This window comes from Mustela nivalis (genome assembly GCF_964662115.1).
Source record: "Mustela nivalis genome assembly, chromosome: 19".
NCBI lineage: Eukaryota > Metazoa > Chordata > Mammalia > Carnivora > Mustelidae > Mustela > Mustela nivalis.
Genome location: NC_139038.1, coordinates 5,532,036 through 5,549,632, shown reverse-complemented (window position 1 = coordinate 5,549,632; position 17,597 = coordinate 5,532,036). Strand labels below are relative to the sequence as shown.

Sequence of the window (17,597 nt, the reverse complement as noted above, 5' to 3'; positions counted from 1 at the left end):
GTCCTCTCTCAGACACTGGAGTACTTTCCCAGCTCACTCTGAGTAAAAGTCCCTAAATGCATATACTCTACCTCACATCACTTGGTTCCCCCACACCCCTCTGAGCCCGTCTCCCACTCCTGATTGTCTGTGGTCTGATCACTGGCCGCCACACCACAACAACACCCTGCCACAGCCAGCGGTCTCGGCTTCATCAGGGCCAGGGTTCTCGTTTGCTTGCTGCCACACAGGCCAGGACTTCACCTACCTTCCTCCACACTGAACCCTCAGCACATGTGATGCACAACAGGTTTTGCTAAATGGCTTAGAAGATTTGGTCACTAATAAAGGTTGGATGACATCAAAGACACAGGACTGACAAACAACTCTGATGGAAAGCCAAGACGCACAAGATGGCTGATCACTGAACAAACACCTCTTCTTGTGTTGACCACCCTGCTTATGAGGCAATCGCCACTCAGGAACCTTTGACACGGAACCACTGTTAGTTACATCACAGAAATAGCTGCGATAATAAGATTATTCCTTCTGAATATCCCTTGGTAAAAACACCAAAAAGACACTGTTTCGATTTGTCCTTTGACAGCCTATGAGAAATAGAGGACAGACCTTTGCCATGGTTTCCATTGTAGTAAAACCATGTATCGACGGTTCTAAAGTGGTTTAAGTATTGTAAGGAAGAGCAGGGAGAAAGGGAGAAGAATTAAAAAACAAATAATTTGCCTTGAGGAGGATAAAGAGCTTCTAAAATTCCAGTCTCTCATCCCTTCTTACTGTTTTATGCCAACAATTAGAAAAGTACCTGATATATAAATAAAAGACCTTCTTGGAAAAAGGCATACACCTAGAAACCCTGAAGTTCAAATTCCTGTGTGGTTTCAGGGTGCAAAGAGTAGACTTAACTGGTACCATAGCAACTAAGAGAATATGGAATGTTCTACAATACAACTCTTCATTAGCTTTAGATTCTAAACACTGTAAGTAGGAGGGGAAAAAAAAAAGATGTAAACAACATTTTACCTTTCCAAACCAGCCATTTCCAATTTCCTGAATGTAGTTTAGACTGTGGCGGGCAACTTGAGACTTCAAACCTTCTGTAGGAAAAAGAATATAAAAAATAAATATGGGCATTTAACTGAAATAAAATATTAAATATATAATCTAAAGAATAAACAGAAACATAAATTTAAAGCTTGTGCTAATTAAGGTAGAAATCAATTCAAATAAACATACCATCATTTTCAAACTGATATGGCCAAAATCACTTCAAGTTTTAAAACTGACAATATTTTTCTGAATGCATTTCCTACCTGATTATCTTTAACACTTTGCTCTCTGTTTTCTCATCTAACCCCTCTCCTATAGCCACTAATCACCATTCCAGTGGTTTTTACTTAGTCCTTAGCTTCACGGTAGAGGTGAAAATCTTGTCAAAATCTGTCATTGTCAACCTTCCCAGAATTTTGGAAGACAGTCAATGATTTCTGGAAACCAAATCAAACCAGAAGAAAGGCCACTGAAACAGGGTAGAATTTCTCTGTGTCTTTGAATTTATCAAGGCCCCACCCATCCCAGCCCCCGGCGCAGCAGTCAGTCTTCATGATGGCACATATTCTAGTGTGAAACCCAATTCCAGACAGAGCGCAATGAGCCTTATTATTCCCAAGGAACTGTGTTTTCTTGTTCTGGAAGTTTCCCTGAGGGACTGCCACATTCCCTTGGTTTCACCAAACTCAGAACTCTATCAGGACAGAGGGTTCCTCAAAAACATATTCCTCAGAGCCCCTGGGTGGCTCAGTTGTTAAACAACTGCCTTTGGCTCAGGCCATGGTCCCAAGGTCCTGGGGTCAAGCCCCAATCTTCAGGCTCCCAGCTCGGCAGGAAGCCTGCTTCTCCTCTCTCACTCCCCCTGCTTGTGTTCCCTCTCTCGCAGTGTCTCTGTCAAATAAATGGATAAAATCTTTAAAAATAAAAAGTTCCTCAAAAACAGTGAAAGCCAAATGGACAACACTTCTATCTGGGGCAAAATGTAACAGTAGAGGCAAACAGTAGACACGCTGAAAGCTTTAGTGGAAAAGCAGGGGAGTGAGATTTGGGAGATGAACAAGGGCTCTGAAAAGCTATTGCAATATACAGAGGAACCTTGAGAGTCACCTGCATGCCCAGGGAAGGACACATGCTCATGGAAGGCTTGAGAAGAAATAAACTTTCATCTCTAGCCAGGTCATGCCCAGCACAAGCAGGAGGTGATGACTAAGGCAGAGCTGTAAGTAGCCTGGATGAGGAGTGTCCCAAGATGGAGCTAAACTGCAAAGACCCAAAGAATGCTTTTTTTGTTGTTTTCTTTCTTCTTCTAAGCATATCGTATTATTCAAAAAGGTCCAATTTTCAACAAAAAAGTACAAAACATGCAAAGAAACAAGAAGGCATGGTCTACTCACAGGTACAAAGGAAATGTAAAAGAAAGTGTCCCTGAGAAAAGACAGACAGTGGCCTTATAAGGTAAGAATTTTTTTTTTAAAGATTTTGTTTATTTGACAGACAGAGGTCACAAGTAGGCAGAAAGGCAGGCAGAGAGAGAGGAGGAAGCAGGCTCCCTGCTGAGCAGAGAGCCCAATGCACGGCTCAATCCCAGGACCCTGGGATCATGACTTGAGCCAAAGGCAGAGGCTTTAACCCACTGAGCCACCCAGGCACCCCCCAGATAAGACTTTAAATCAACTGTCTTAAACACGCTCAAACAGCAAAAGGAAATCATGGACAAAGAACTAAAGGGCACCAAGAGAATGATGTCCTGATAAGTAGAAAAGATCAGTAAGTAGATTCAGATTAGTAAAAGGAGCCAAATGCCAATTTGGAGCCAAAAGTATAACTGAAACAAAAAAATTCACTAGAGGGGTTCAACCAAAGACGGGAGCAGAGAGAAACAGCAGTGAACTTGAAGAGAGTTCAAATAGAATTATCCAGGCTGAGCAGAAGAAAAAAGAATTAAAAAAAAAATCAATGAGTGGAGGCTAAGGGACTTGTGAGACAGCACCAAGGAACCATATCCACATAAGAGCCCCAGAAAAAGAGGGGGAAGGGGGGACAGAATGAATATTTGAATATATAACAGTAAAAAAAGGTCTGAAGCTGATAAAAGGTATGAATCTACACATCCAAGACGTTCAACAAATTCCAAGTAAGATAAACTCAAAGAAACACATACTGAGACACATCATAATCAGACCATCAAAAACCAAAGATGGAGAATCTTGAAAGCACCAAAAGGGACCCACTTGTACATATAAGGGATCTTTGATTAGATTAACAACTGATTTCTCACCAGAAACCATGGAGGCCAGAAGGCAGCAGGATGTCACCTGTAACGTGCTGAAGGAAAAGAACCATTAAGCAAGAGTTCTATACCCGACAAAACTGTCTTCCAAAAAACTAAGGAGAAATTAAGACATCTCCAGATAAACATAAGTTTAGGGAGATTACTGCCACTATGCCTGCCCTACAAGAAATGTTGGAAGGAGTCCTTCAGGCTAAAGTAAAGGGACACTAAACAGTAACTGGAAGTCATATGAACAAATACAGATCACTGTTAAAACTACAGAGGTAAATATCAAAGCCAGCATTATTGTATTTTTGGAGTGCAGCTCTTCTTTTATTTTCCTATGTGATTTAAAAGACACATAAATTATAAATCTGGGATGCCTGGGTGGCTTGGTTGGTTAAGCAGTTGCCTTCGGCTTGGGTTGTGATCCCAGGGTATTGGGATCGAGTCCCACAGTGGGCTCCTGGATCAGTAGGGAGCCTGCTTCTCCCTCTGCCTGCTGCTCTCCCTGCTTGTACTCACTCGCTCTTTCTCTTTCTCTGACAAATATATAAAATCTTTAAAGAAAAAAAACTTAAAAAAAAAAGAAAAATCTATGTTAATAGGTACATAAGATATGAGGATGTAATTTGTGATAACATAAAAGGACTGAATTGCAGAGTTTTTATATGGTACTGATGCTAAAAGTTGGTATCAATTGAAACACAACTGTTATAAATTGAAGGTAGTTGTGATCCCTAAGAAAATATCTAAAAAAATATAAACAAAAGGGAATGAGAAGGGAATCAAAATGGTAAACACACAAATCCCAGTGGCCTATTTTGCAGAAATGGAAAAACTGATCCTACAATTCATACGTGGGGTAGCTCTGTCAGTTGGGCGTTTGCCTTCAGCTAGGGTCATGGTCCTGGGGTTCTGGGATTAATCCCCAATGTCTCAGACTCCCTGCTCAGCGGGGAGTCTGCTTCTCCCTCTCCTTCTCCCTGCTGCTCCCCCATTTGTGTGTGCATTCTCTCTCTCTCTCTCAAATAAATAAAAAATCTTTTTAAAAAATAAATAAAATAAAAATCATATAAAATTTCAAGGGACTGAATGGCCAAAACATTCTTAAAAAACGAAGTTGGAAGATTCATAAGCTATAATCAATTCCAAAGCTATAATCACCGAAACACTGTGATACTGGCATAAGGCTAGATAGATACAGATCACTGGGATTGAGAGTCCTGAAATAAACACAAACAGATATGATCAACTGATTTTCAACAAGGTGCTAAGATAAGCCAATGGGGGAAGAACAGTCTTTTCACAAATGGTTGCTGGGGCAACAAGCTACCCACCTGTAAAAGAATGAACCTGGAACCTTACTTCATACCATATACAAATATTTATGGGTCAAAGACCCAAATTTCAAAGGTAAAACTACAGAAGTAACAGAAGACAATATTGGTAAAAATTTTCATGACCTTGAGTTTGACAAAGGTTTCTTAAGTATGACACAAAAGCACAAGCAACAAAAGAAAAAAATAAATTGGACTTCATCAAAATTTAAAACTTTTGCATATCAAAGGACACTATCAAAAGAGTGAAAACACAACCCACAGAATGGGAGAAAAACTTGCAAATCACATCATTATTGTGAAGCTATTAAATAATTAAGACCATGTGGTACTGGAACAAGGAAGTGACAAATTACTGAAATAGTACAGAAGGCCTGCAACAGACACATACACATATGGTGGGTTTTTTGTTTTGTTTTTATTTGGGAGAGAGAGAGCAAGAGAGAGGGGCAGAGAGAGAGGCCGACTCCCCAGTGAGCAAGGGCCCGACGTGAGGCTTGATTCCAGGACTCCAGCATCCTGACATGAGCCAAAGACAGACATTTAACTGGCTGAGCAACCCAGGCGCCCCTACATATGGAACTAAAAAGCAGAGAAGAATGAAAGGACCAATCAGTGAAGAAAGCTGAGAAAAGCACAGTAATCTACCAAAAAAGAGTCATGGGTTCCCTAACACCATACTCAAAAATTAACTCAAGGTGGGTTATGGATTTAAATTAATTTAAATGTTAAAGCAAAACCTCAAAACACTGTAGGAAAAAAAAATAGTTGAGTATCATTTTGACCACAGAAGAGGAAAGGATTTCTTGAGACATAAAAAGCTCTCTTTAAAAAAAAATTTTTAATTTTAAAAATTACCAAAAAAGAGAGAGGGATTGCATTTCTAGCTTAAGAGGCTGTTAAATTTGGCTGTATTAAAATCAGGAAACATCAAAAAATTCTTTTTTCATGTATATTTGACTAATTTTTCTTTAGTGTACATTTTGATTTCTTATTCATTTTCTGTTTCCATATTTACTAGTTATTTTCTTAGTGGTTGCCATGGAGATTACAGTTATCACTCTAAATTTATAACAATCTAATTTGAACTGATACCAACTTAGCTTCAATAGTAATAGATATATCATTTGACATCCAAATAGCAGGAACATAAATTAGCACAACTCCTTGTGGAGGTTTTAAGCTGGCAATATTCCCCCAAATTATGTACCTTTGACCGCCTCTGAAAATTTATTCTACAAATATACCAGCCCAACATCAATGAGCAAAACAACACAGGTACAAGCTTTATTTTTAATAGCGTAAGATTAGAAATAATAGCACAAGATTAGAAACAACCCAAATATCCATTAATAGGTTAAATAAATTGTGCTAAGTCCATACAATTTAAATAGTAGAAGTTTGTTAGCAGGAATAAATAAACTCTTTTTATGCATATGGAAAAATCCCTAAGGTACATCTGTAAGTGAAAAAAGCAAGATGCATAATAATGCATTTACCGTGTCCCATGAGTAAAAAAGTGTGTGTTTTGTGGCAGTGGGGGGAAAGGGGCACGTAAATGAGAATATTTATATCAAGAAAGTCTGGAAAGATGTATAAGAAACAAAGAAGAGTGGTTATGTACAGAGAGTGAAGGTAGGAGCTGAGGTCAGATTCAAAGATTAGAGGCTTTTCACTACATATACCTTTTTATGTTTTGATTTTTGAACTGTATGAATATATTATGTATTTGTAAAATAAAATACATTTTAAAAAGAAAATAAAGGAAAAACATGCAGAGTTTCTTCTAGATTTGCTCTTGAATATATGGTGTACTTTTTTTCACTTTATCATGAATACCTTTCCTCCTCTTACAGGACTACATAATACTTCACTGGATGGGCTTAAAATAACTTAGCAAGTTATTACCGACACACATTTATAACCTGATGCTGCAATAAATTCCTTTGTAGGTATTTATTTGCATACTGATCTAAATTACTGAGAGCGGAACTGCAGGATCAAGGGTAAACACATTTGGATACATATTATCACCGACTACCCTTGGGAAAGAATGTCTCTTATCAATTTACAGTCCTGCTAGCAGGGAGTGTCCAAGGGCCTGTTGCCCACACACTCCCCTCAACCATCACCACCTTGCTTCCTTTCTTCTCATCTCTGTTTAGCTGTTATCATCTTACCTTAGGCTTGTATTTCTTTAATTAATAGAATTCCTATTTATTATTGGCCATTTGAATTTCTTTTCATGAATTTCTCCTTTCACATCCTTGACTTATTCTTTCCTATTCAAGTGTTCCTCTTCTTCTACATTTGTTTGTAAACTTAGTATATATTAATAATATGAGGGTTTGTTTTTTTTTACCTTCTTTGTTGTTTACAAATATTTTTACTACTTGGTCAAATTTGTTTAGTGTCTTTTTCCATATAGAATATTTCATTTTATGAATCAAACTTGGCAATATTTTCCTTTATGTTTCTGCATTTGGTGTCAAGCTTGGAAAGCCCTTTTCTATCCCAAGATCATAAAAATATTCTGTGACTATTCTGTGCAGAGAATTTGAAAAGAATTTCTTCCTATTAAGAAGGAATTTAGAATAGAGGGTTCTAGAAACACAGAAAGTTGTAGGAATGTAATGAGGATGGCTCTCCAGGTCACTGCCATTTCTGTTGTGCCCATGACTGTGCTCTGGTCCATCCCCACTATATCTTGGACAGAAGTCATCAGGCTCTTCTCTGTCATGCCTTCTTGTCCACAGTAAGGGGTCAACACTGCCAGACTCAGGGGAAGCCAACCAGAATGGCTCTCCAAGGGTTTTCTTTCTGGTCGAGGAGAGAGATGTTCCTTTCGTCTGGTAGTAAAGCTACAAGGATCTGAACCTGGAGTTGGCAGCAGCCACACTCCGAGCCGAGGAAAGAAGGTGGTGTGCAGGATTTAAGCTGATATGCAAAGAGAAGAGAAACAAGGACTGAACAAAGGAAAGCATGATGGTGTCCAAGTTCCCAGCTCCAGTTGCCTCTAAGGTCTGCCTAACCCCTACTCTTCCCATCACCTGGTTCTAGCATCAAAAAAGGTCCCCTTTCTGTGTATGCTAATCTGAGTCAGGATTCTATTACTTGAAATGAATTCACTAGTGTTAAGATTCCAAGATGATAAAAGCCCTAGAGAAGTCCCTCAGGGTCTCCCTTAAGTACAAAGGAAAGCCTATGATCAAGAAAGTGAAGAGAAGGGACGCCTGGGTGGCTCAGTCAGTTAAGCAGCTGCCTTCGGCTCAAGTCATTATCCCGGCGTCCTGGGATCGAGTCCTACATTGGGCTCTTTGCTCAGAGGGGAGCCTTCTTCTCCCTCTGCCTGCTTCTCCCCCTGCTTGTGTTGTTTCTTTGCCTCTCCCTGACAAATAAAGAAATAAAATCTTAAAAAAGAAAAAAAAGCAAAGAGAAGAGAAATTACTTCCATCTAGAGAGAAGTATACCTAAGTTACTTAAGTGATCCCAAGGGTATGTTAAACTCCTGTTAAATTTCACTATTTTGGTTGAAGGAAAGGTATTGTTATTTACTAAAATTAAAGGTAAATACTACATGTTAGTTTTTTTAATGTTGCAATATATTAAATATACCTAACCATACAGATATTTTATAGGAAATGCATCAGCTGTGTCATATTTTATCTTATGTCTTCTCTTAGTCACGTAGGCCTACAGCAGTGCAATCAACTCAGGTTTACGCTGCCCTCAACTTACACCACTGCATGCAGAACCACGAGAGGCAGGAATGGCACAAAGACCCCACAGCCTTCTCTTAGAAATCTCAGAGATCCCCGATGCTCAAAATGCCAGTCATATCCTATCTTACAACAATAAATCAATCAACATCTAACCAAACCTCTACCTCAGGATGAAAAGTCAATCCAACTCACATATCCAAATATACCCCTCCTCCCCAAACACAGGACATCCGGGGGAAAAACCGCAGTGTCCTACTCAGCGAGACGAGCAGTGACGAGAACTACAAAAGCAAAGGCCAGGAGCAATGTGTTCCATTTCAATGAACAGAGGAGACCAGTTTATTCTGATCTCAGACTCAGGGGCCAAAAGCAGAGGACTCAGCTTTTACAGGCAGGCACTGGACCAGACCACTACAATTCAGCTTCCTCAGGGAGCAGGAGGAAGAGAAATAAGCAAGCAGAAGAGAGAGGCAATCCAAGCATTTTTATGGTTAGCATCAAGGTTCCCACTCTCACCTCTTGAGAAACGATTCACGAAACCATGACGCTGGGACATAAGGCCTTACCTACAGAAGGCTGGAGCTGGGACGGAGCTGGTAGTGAGATATTTGGTACTGAAAGTGTGAAAACTTCTGCCGGGGACTGAACGGAGGGAGTATCTTCTGCTGGTGGTGTGAAATCGATCTCATCATCAAAATTATCTTCAAATTCCTAAAATAAAAGAGGAGCAAGGTTATATCTGATATAAACCAGCCTGAGAGCAAATATTAAAAACATATGCTAACATCGGAGACAAAGGATTTACTCACTCATCTGAAACATAGAGTCTTAAATTTTTCCCCCGGTTTGTACCTACTTAAGTAAAAAATATATATAATTGTGTTCTCCAATGCCAAACAGCAGAATCAACAAGGTTTAAAAATAAATTATACATACTTTATGCAACTCCTTCAACTGAGAGCTTGCAGTTAAATGCAAACTTTTCTAAAATGACCATGGAACTTCAAATGGAAATACTCTTTTAGGTTGGAAATTTTAAGTTACTAGAAGTTTAGCTATACTTTATTATTCACTTTCACAAATCTCTTTGCATATGGAATCCAAACAGATTTGTTTTATTTTAAAACGCTATATGAGCATCTAATTGAAATAGGATTTCAATCAAGGTAAGGTAAGGATAGTTAAAAGACTCAGGGAAGATATTTTCTTGGAAGTCCTGTTTCTCTGGGAAGAGTAACATTAGAAAAATTACTAAACTGGGTAGAAAACTCATCGGTGTCTGAATGAAGGTCTAAAGCTGTGTGGCATGTATGTACTATTAACACAGAGAGAATGTCTGGTTTTCTTTAACTTTAAAACTCCCCTGGCTGCACCTCCAACCCCTACAAGGGAAAAACCAGGAGTTGTAAGGGTAGATTTCTCTGATATAGTATATATGTTCTCACATGCTTGTGGGACATTATTCTCATATCTGTCATCTATGTTGTCAAATGCATTAGGACATTTATTGCTATCTGTAATAGAGAGGGGGCAGGATGAACAAGTACCATAACTTCAATCCGTGAAGCACCTCTGAATGCAAGAGCTTTGCTCGATTCCCCTTTGGACATTCCTAAAGCTTCTCGCATTAAAAAAAGACTTGGGGTGCCTGCATGGCACAGTCGGTTGAGCGTCCGACTCTTGGTTTCGACTCAGGTCTGATCTTGGGGTCGTGAGATCGAGCCCTGTGTTGGGCTGCACGCTGAGCACGGAGTTTGCTTGGGTTTCTCGCTCCCTCTTCCTTTGCCCCTCCCGCCTGCTCTTGCCTTCCCTCTCCCTCTCTCTAAAATAAATAAAATCTTATAGGGTGGCTGAGTGATGGACACTGGGGAGGGTATGTGTTGTGGTGAGTGCTGGGGGTTGTGTAAGACTGATGAATCGCAGACCTGTACCCCTGAAACAAATTATACATAATATGGTAATTAAAAATAAATAAATCTAAAAACAAAACCAAAAAACTCCACTTTATCCATCACTCCTACCTTAAAAACAATGCCACTCGAAACCCTGGCAGCATCATGACATACCATTGGGCAGCCAATGATGTTGAGGATTCAGACAAGTAAAGCAGTGTAATAATAAACACGGGGCTACAGAGAAGCCTGGGTCACTATTCTAGTTATATCAAGTGGCTGCCCAGATACACTCTGGCAAGTCGCTTCCACTGCGAGGCAGCAGCTTCCTGGTCTGTAAAAGGACTTCCAAGGGACCGAGTCTTAACACTGCCCAGTTCTAAATCTAAAGGAATGGACACTCGCCTTCAGTCATGGCTTAGACAGCTGGAGAGGATCCTCTCTACTGTGTGCTCCTGGGGCCACGTGCACCAGAACCATCTGGGTACACCTGACAGAAACACTGATCACAATCAACTCCCTTGATCAATACTGAGACCTAGTCGGGTCAGAACAATCGAAGGCAAGAATGAGGCATCACGACATTTGAGAGAGCCTGGCTTTCAGTTTCAGCAACACTGATCACACTTGATCTTTGTCCCCAGAAGACAAGGTATCTGTACACAGTCCCTCAGCAAGACTGAGGGTCAAGGGACAGAGGTGCTCTGCCTACCACCGTGCCCCCATGCAGTCATTAAGTTCCCACAGATGTGTCTGTAGTGATTCTAGGGCCTGGGGGCTGAAGTTGTGAATAAAACCCTATGTATGCTTGAGGTAGAATCTTCGAGGGAAAATGGCCTGTGCTAGTACGTCTTTTCCTTCAGCCTCCCTCTGCTCTCATCTTTCCACATGTGTAATGTTAGTGTTGAGCCAAAAGGACAACACATCTTATCTCTCGGAGCTGCAGTCACACTCAGGCAGAGAAAACACAGAAACAGTGTGAGGTCTACAAAGAAGGTTCATGCGTCCACTAAAAAGAGGGTTGTTGCTAGAAGACAGCTTTTTCCCGCAATTTGAACCAGTGGTCCTCGGGGCCCCCTGGACAACTGGCAGGGCTGGACAGTAGCGATCATTTTCTCTGTGTGCTTCCTTCTTTTTCTTCAAGAATTCCTCTTTAACGAGTATTTGCTGAGCCCTAACGCACACCAGCAGGCATATGGTTAAACTCTACAGCGTGATATCCCACTTGGTTTCCAGCAGATTCCACCCATCTGCAGCTCAAACATCAGCCCTTCTATAGTATTCCCCACCACCCCCTACCCACACCAGAATTTACAACTGGTACCATTCTCTCTCCTCCACCGAGAACTCAAGGGTTCAGGTAAAATGGAAGATGCTCTTTCTCATACGCAAAACACACTAGGGATCCCTTGGCCTCGATAATCTTCACAACCACAATGCACCAGCATATAAAAGTTGGAGGGGAAAAAAAAAAATCAGCCTGCTTTTCCTTACAGGCCTCACAGCAAGTGAATTCAATCACTCTGTATTCCTCACTTGGCGAAAATTAAAATAGGCAAGTGGTTACTGTCGATAATGCTCCGAAGCAAGGTCAGCGAACTACAGCTGGAGGCCCAATCCAAGCCACCTTGGTGTTTGTAAATACAGTTTTACTGGCACACTGCCACAACCTGAGGCTTTGTGTCTCATGCCCATGTTGAGGAAGCGCGACAATGGTGGGGTTGAAGTGGAGGGGTCGTGACAGAGAACATCCAGCCACCAGGACTGCCTATTTACAATGGCAGAATATATTTACTGTCTGGCCCTTCCAGAAAAATTCTGCCCGCCCCTGCTCCCGAGGCCCTGGGTGTTACGCAGCCCATCTATCTATTGATAAATATATCAGAGGATTTTTTTTTTTTAAAGATTTTATTTATTTGACAGAGAGAAACACAGCAAGATAGGGAACACAAGCAGGGGGAGTAGGGGAGGGAGAAGCAGGCTTTCCACTGAGCAGGGAGCCCGATGTGGGGCTCAATCCCAGGACCCTGGGATCATGGACCTGAGCTGAAGTGTTCCCACCATCTGCACTCACCTTGAAGTCTATTTCCGGGTCCTTACAGCAGGATACACAGTTTGCAATTAACACTATTAATACCAGAAAACTGCACACAGACAGGATCACAAAAGATGAGACTTCCGCAGCAGGTGCCTCCCCTAGAAAGAGAAAGAACTATTAATGTATAAAGCACATTAACAACATGGACATTCCAGAATCAACTTTAATATGAAATCAAATCAATAGATTTCCCACCCAAGAATTAAGAAAATAATGCCTAGATGCTGAAGAGGAAGTAGATGACCAATCCAGAATAAGAAGTCAGGGTTTAAAAAAAAAAAAAAAAAAACTTTGAATATGGAAACAATTTTTGATTTATAGAGGTGCTGCAGGGACACCCCAAGCACCCCCATTCACCCTTCACCGGGCTTCCAAATCTTATGTCCTCACAGCAAAGTAATCAAAACGGTACAGCACTATTAAATGAACTTCCAACTTTACTTGGGTTTCCCCCAGTTTTCCCACATCCCTTTTCTTTTCTAGGATCTAACCCAGTCTACCAGCGCTGCACTCACTCCTCCTGCCCCTCTGACTCCTCCAGGCCCTGAGCTTCCTCACTCTTCCCTCGAGTGTCGTCACTTGGACACTTCTGAAGAGTGCCAGTCAGCATTTTGTAGAATGTTCCTCGGTCTGGGCTGCCTGATGTTGTCTGCTTAATGACTGGACTGAGGTTACAGACAGGCAGGAAGAATCTAGAATACCAGAGCAAACTATTCTTCTCATCACATCAGGAGCACACAGCACTGGCACAACTTACTCCCAGTGATGTGAACCCCCCAACTCCTGGCCCAGGTGTCACCACTGAGAAGTTACCAATTTCCCCCTTCATGTATTCCTTAAAAGTGAGTGACGAAATCCAGGAACTCACTGGGGAAAGGATTTAAGCTGCACACCTTGGAAGGAGGAATACTACAGAACTTGCAGATAGATGTTAAAAATGCCACAGAAAATCTTATTTGGTAAACATTCTGAGGCTGTGCAAACACCCCGTGTCTCCCTAAAGCTTGGCACTTTGTCTCTGCGCTTTACCTGCCATAATTACCACTATAACATTCTAACGGTGATCTTCTATTCCCTCGTCCTTTCTACACTTATTACTTGGAATTCTTCCATAAGGAGGATTTGTCGCTTCTCCTTCAATTATTTATCTGGTCATTATTTAACTATGAACTCATAGACATTTATTTTATATTCTTTAGGTTATAGTCCACTGTTAAAATTATTTTGTAGCTCAAATTATTCCAGCTTTGGCCCTTTCAAGCTGACTACGGGGTTTTTGGACATCTTTCCCTCTCTCCAACACTGTCTCATTTTCTGGTACTACCAGAAGCTCCAGACTTTTCTATTATTCCCACTCCAGTTTTAGAGCCAGCCACTTCTTCAGGGAACCTTGGTCTAGTAAGCAGCCTCCTACCTCCTACCAGAGCAGGGGTCTGCAAACTGAAGCCTGGGGCCTGGGTTTCGCATGCAAGTGGGGGGACTCCAGCTTAGAACGAAAAAGTGTTTTTCAAAACAAAACAAAACGCAACTTTACTTTCAGTAAAGAGTTATGTGGAAAACATCATTTTCGGTGCGCCTGAGTGGCTCAGTGGGTTAAGGCCTCTATCTTTGGCTCAGGTCATGATGTCAGGGTCCTGGGATGGAGCCCCACGTTGGGCTCTCTGCTCAGCGGGGAGCCTGCTTCCCCCTTTCTCTGCCTGCCTCTCTGCCTACTTGTGATCTCTGTCTGTCAAATAATTAGGTAAAATCTTAAAAAAAAACCCAAAAACATCATTTTCAACTAGGGCTGTTCTGAAGCTTTTCTTTGTTAGGGTGAATTGTGATGTCTCACCTAGTGGTGTTTGATTAAGAAATAAACTCCCCCACCCCACTTGCTTTTTTGTGATATACAGGTAAGCTTGATGTTCCAGGGCACCAAGAGGAAGCATGGAGACAAGTAAAGGAATGATGTCACCATTTTCCTGAAGTGAAACTATACCACCTGAAGAAAGTAAGAACCAAACTCCTTTGTGGTCAAAACACATCCTTTTTTTTTTTTTTTTTTTTTTTTTTAAGATTTATTTATTTATTTGAGAGACAAAGAGAATCTCAAGCAGATTCCACATTGAGCATGGAGCCCGATGCAGGAGTTGATCCCATGACCCCGAGATCAAAAACCTGAGCTGAAACCAAGAGCTGGATGCTTAACTAACTGTGCCGGGCAGGTGCCCTGCAAAACGCATTTCTGTATATAGCATGACCTCAGTGAAGAGCACAGAAGTCTAAAATCAAGAGCAAACAGGACTAAATTCCTGAGGTCCCTCTGGGAAATGACAACGCTGACACCCGTGCTGTTGCAAGCAGGACTCGGGCTGGCTGAAGCCTTGCTCAAGTCTGTACTAAAAAAATAACAGTTAACCAAGGCTTGTCAAGAATCTGCAAGCCCCAGACGGAGCCTGGGTGGCTCCATCAGTTAAGCATCTGACTCTTGATTTCAGCTTAGGTCCTGATCTCAGGATCGTGAGATCGACCCCCACATCGGGTTCCAAGCTCGGCAGGGAGTCCCCTGGAGATTCTCTCTCCCTCAGTGCCTCCCTCGACGTGCACGCATGCTTTCTCTCTCTAAAATAAATAAAATCCTAAAAAAAAAAAAAAGAAGAAGAAGAAGAAGAAAAATCTCAAGTTCTAAACCAAAAAATCTAAAACAGAGGAAAATCCATACACTGAACACAGAAAATAACTTGGTGATTCCTCTAAAGTCAGCTGCCCCTAAGAGCAAAGACTCCCGAATCAGACACCCGTGTGCAACGTGGAAAGCCAAGTACGAAGCGGAGAGCCACTAAGAAGCAGCTCTCTGTGAACGGGGGCCCAGACAGACGGCACTTCCTCTCTTCCTTCCGGCAGCTACCTGCTCTCTCATCCTGCAGGGCCTCTGCTTCCCACCGGTATTTATTCTGACAACTTTGTTTCACTCCCTCGACTCATATAATGACGATTAAATAGGACTCCTGAGGCTTAGGCAGCAAAGCACTTTTATAATACACTGTATTTTATTGATTTTTAAGATGCCGTTTGGTCCAACCTCACTTTAACTTTCCTAAATGTCAGGGGCATCTTACACTCCAAAGAAAGCTGGTTTAACTGGCAGCATTTCTTCTTTCTTAATGGCACAAAAATAAGGGTGTGTCATAATCAATCATATCTGAGGTCTGATAAAATATAATATTACTCCATTTGATGGTCACAACACCTCTGAGGGGATGTGACCACACGAGGACAATGATAAGTCCAAACACACAAAGCGGGAAAGCGGCAGGGCCAGACTCTGGATCCAGGGGTGCTGAGAATAAATCCCCCCTCACTTCCCTTGATACCACATGGTTTTGCCTCAAGGAGGTTAACTTTTAATACTTAAAAACAGCTTAACCTAAGTCCTTTGAACCAAAGTCCATTGCTATTAATTAAAAGCTCATACTTCTAGGGCTCTCCTCCAAACGCCACAAAGTGGGTATTAAATTACCTTTTCCCCCATAATTTTTTATCATCACATACTATCTATTTATTATAAAATTTGATGAGCACTGCCTGTGGGCCAGCTCAATTATCTGGTTCATAAAACTGTCTTCTGTGAGTCATTAGGTAGGCATGAAAAGTCAGACTCGTGTTAAAAATAACTAGTTACGAGGCGTTTTGCCCCACCTTGATAATGTACTTATTTCTGTTAAAACACTGCAGGGGCACCTGCTCTCCCAAACTCGAGATTTCTTCCGTGTAGGTGAGGTCTACGGACCCTCCCGTCCTCCAGTGCCACCAAAAGGCCTCTACAAATTACCACCTAAGAAGAAATTCACCAGGTAGGCTCAAGAGGAAATTTTTACAGCTGTACCACTTTTAAAGAGTATTTTATTTACTGTAATTTTTCTTTTGATGAGTCCAAGGCACTGTTCTTTAAAAAATTCAACGTACCAGTGAAGGGAAAACTTCCATAACATGAGGAAATCAAACCCATCTGTGAATAGGCTGGAAGGCTAAGATGCGTTTGCACAAACCACAGAGAGGAAGCAAATTCTAGATGTGAGGAATGACAACTAAAATCCCCAGGCCCCAGCGGTTCAAAATACAAACTGGGCCCCTGGAAGGTTCCTGATTACAACAGTTAGGAAACTATGAAGAAAGACTGCTTTCCTTCCACATTCTCAGCCTACAGCATTCAGAAATACATAAAATGAACCAATCACCTACTAAAGAAAAACATCAATGACCACAGGGGTGTCTCTACTCTTTTAGGCAGCTTTACAGATTACAACCGAGAACAAGGATAATTAGAGGTTTGGAGTAGTTAGTATGTTTCCCCAAGACACTGATTAAAAAATACTTGGCATCTCTAAAGCTCATTCTGTGAGTTTTCATTTTACAGTTTTCAAACCACTTTAATAGATATCTAGCGCTTGATTTAATAAGCAGAAAACTTGAGAAACTCTAAGAGGTGGGTATATATTACCTGTTTTATAGACCAGTAATTTGGAGAATGCAATTTCACGGCAATGACTCAGAGTAAGCCAGGAGTACTACCCGATTATTAATTCAACCATTATAAATCCCTGCCTAGAACCTCCATCAGAACTTGAACTCCTATGTAATTAAGTAAAGAGTTACTTGTGAATCCGTTTTTGGATTAAATAAAATTTTCTTAAGGACCACAGATTAAAAACAAGTGATGGTTTGTGGAAGCCCATTAGGGACTAAAAATGCCAATAATTCTAATTTTGTTATTCTTTCCTCAGTCAGGAGCTGATACACTTTTATAGAAAAGTTTTCTCATATTTACTGTTTGGTTATCCAGTGGTAAATTCAAACCATTTAATCCCCTGATTTGTTCCTCTGACCACTCCCCATCCTGAAGCTCTTTAGAAGGAACACCCAAGAGTCACCTCATTAGCATAAACTCAAGTGTGGTTGAAAGGGCCTTGTTATTAATAACTAGAGATGCTCCTATCACTTCATCACTGGGGAAATTACAACAGTTTTAGGAGTTTTGTGCCAGGAAAGGGGACAAAGGCCAAATACATATTTCCTATTCCATCACAAATATGTATATACATTGGAACATGGATCCGGAGACTCTATGACCTGCCTACTGTTGGCTTGGGTACGGCCTGCGACCTAAGAATGGTGTTTACATTTTTAAATAGTCGCTTAGAAAAGAACAAAAACAGGAGAATAATTTTGCTGAATGTGACATTTATA

The 17,597-nt window shown here is 41.1% G+C and overlaps 1 protein-coding gene across 2 annotated transcripts in view; it reads right to left on the bottom strand.

Annotated features, from left to right (window-relative positions):
• Window positions 1-17,597, bottom strand: part of LMTK2 (lemur tyrosine kinase 2) — an 82,725-nt gene that overhangs the window by 46,492 nt on the left and 18,636 nt on the right. For both annotated transcript variants that reach the window (XM_082712661.1, XM_082712662.1), the window contains exons 2-4: window positions 12,348-12,469; window positions 8,948-9,092; window positions 1,021-1,094 (exon numbers count right to left, since the gene is read on the bottom strand). In XM_082712661.1, the coding sequence (XP_082568787.1) occupies window positions 1,021-1,094; window positions 8,948-9,092; window positions 12,348-12,469 (341 nt within the window). The remainder of the gene's footprint in view (window positions 1-1,020; window positions 1,095-8,947; window positions 9,093-12,347; window positions 12,470-17,597) is intronic.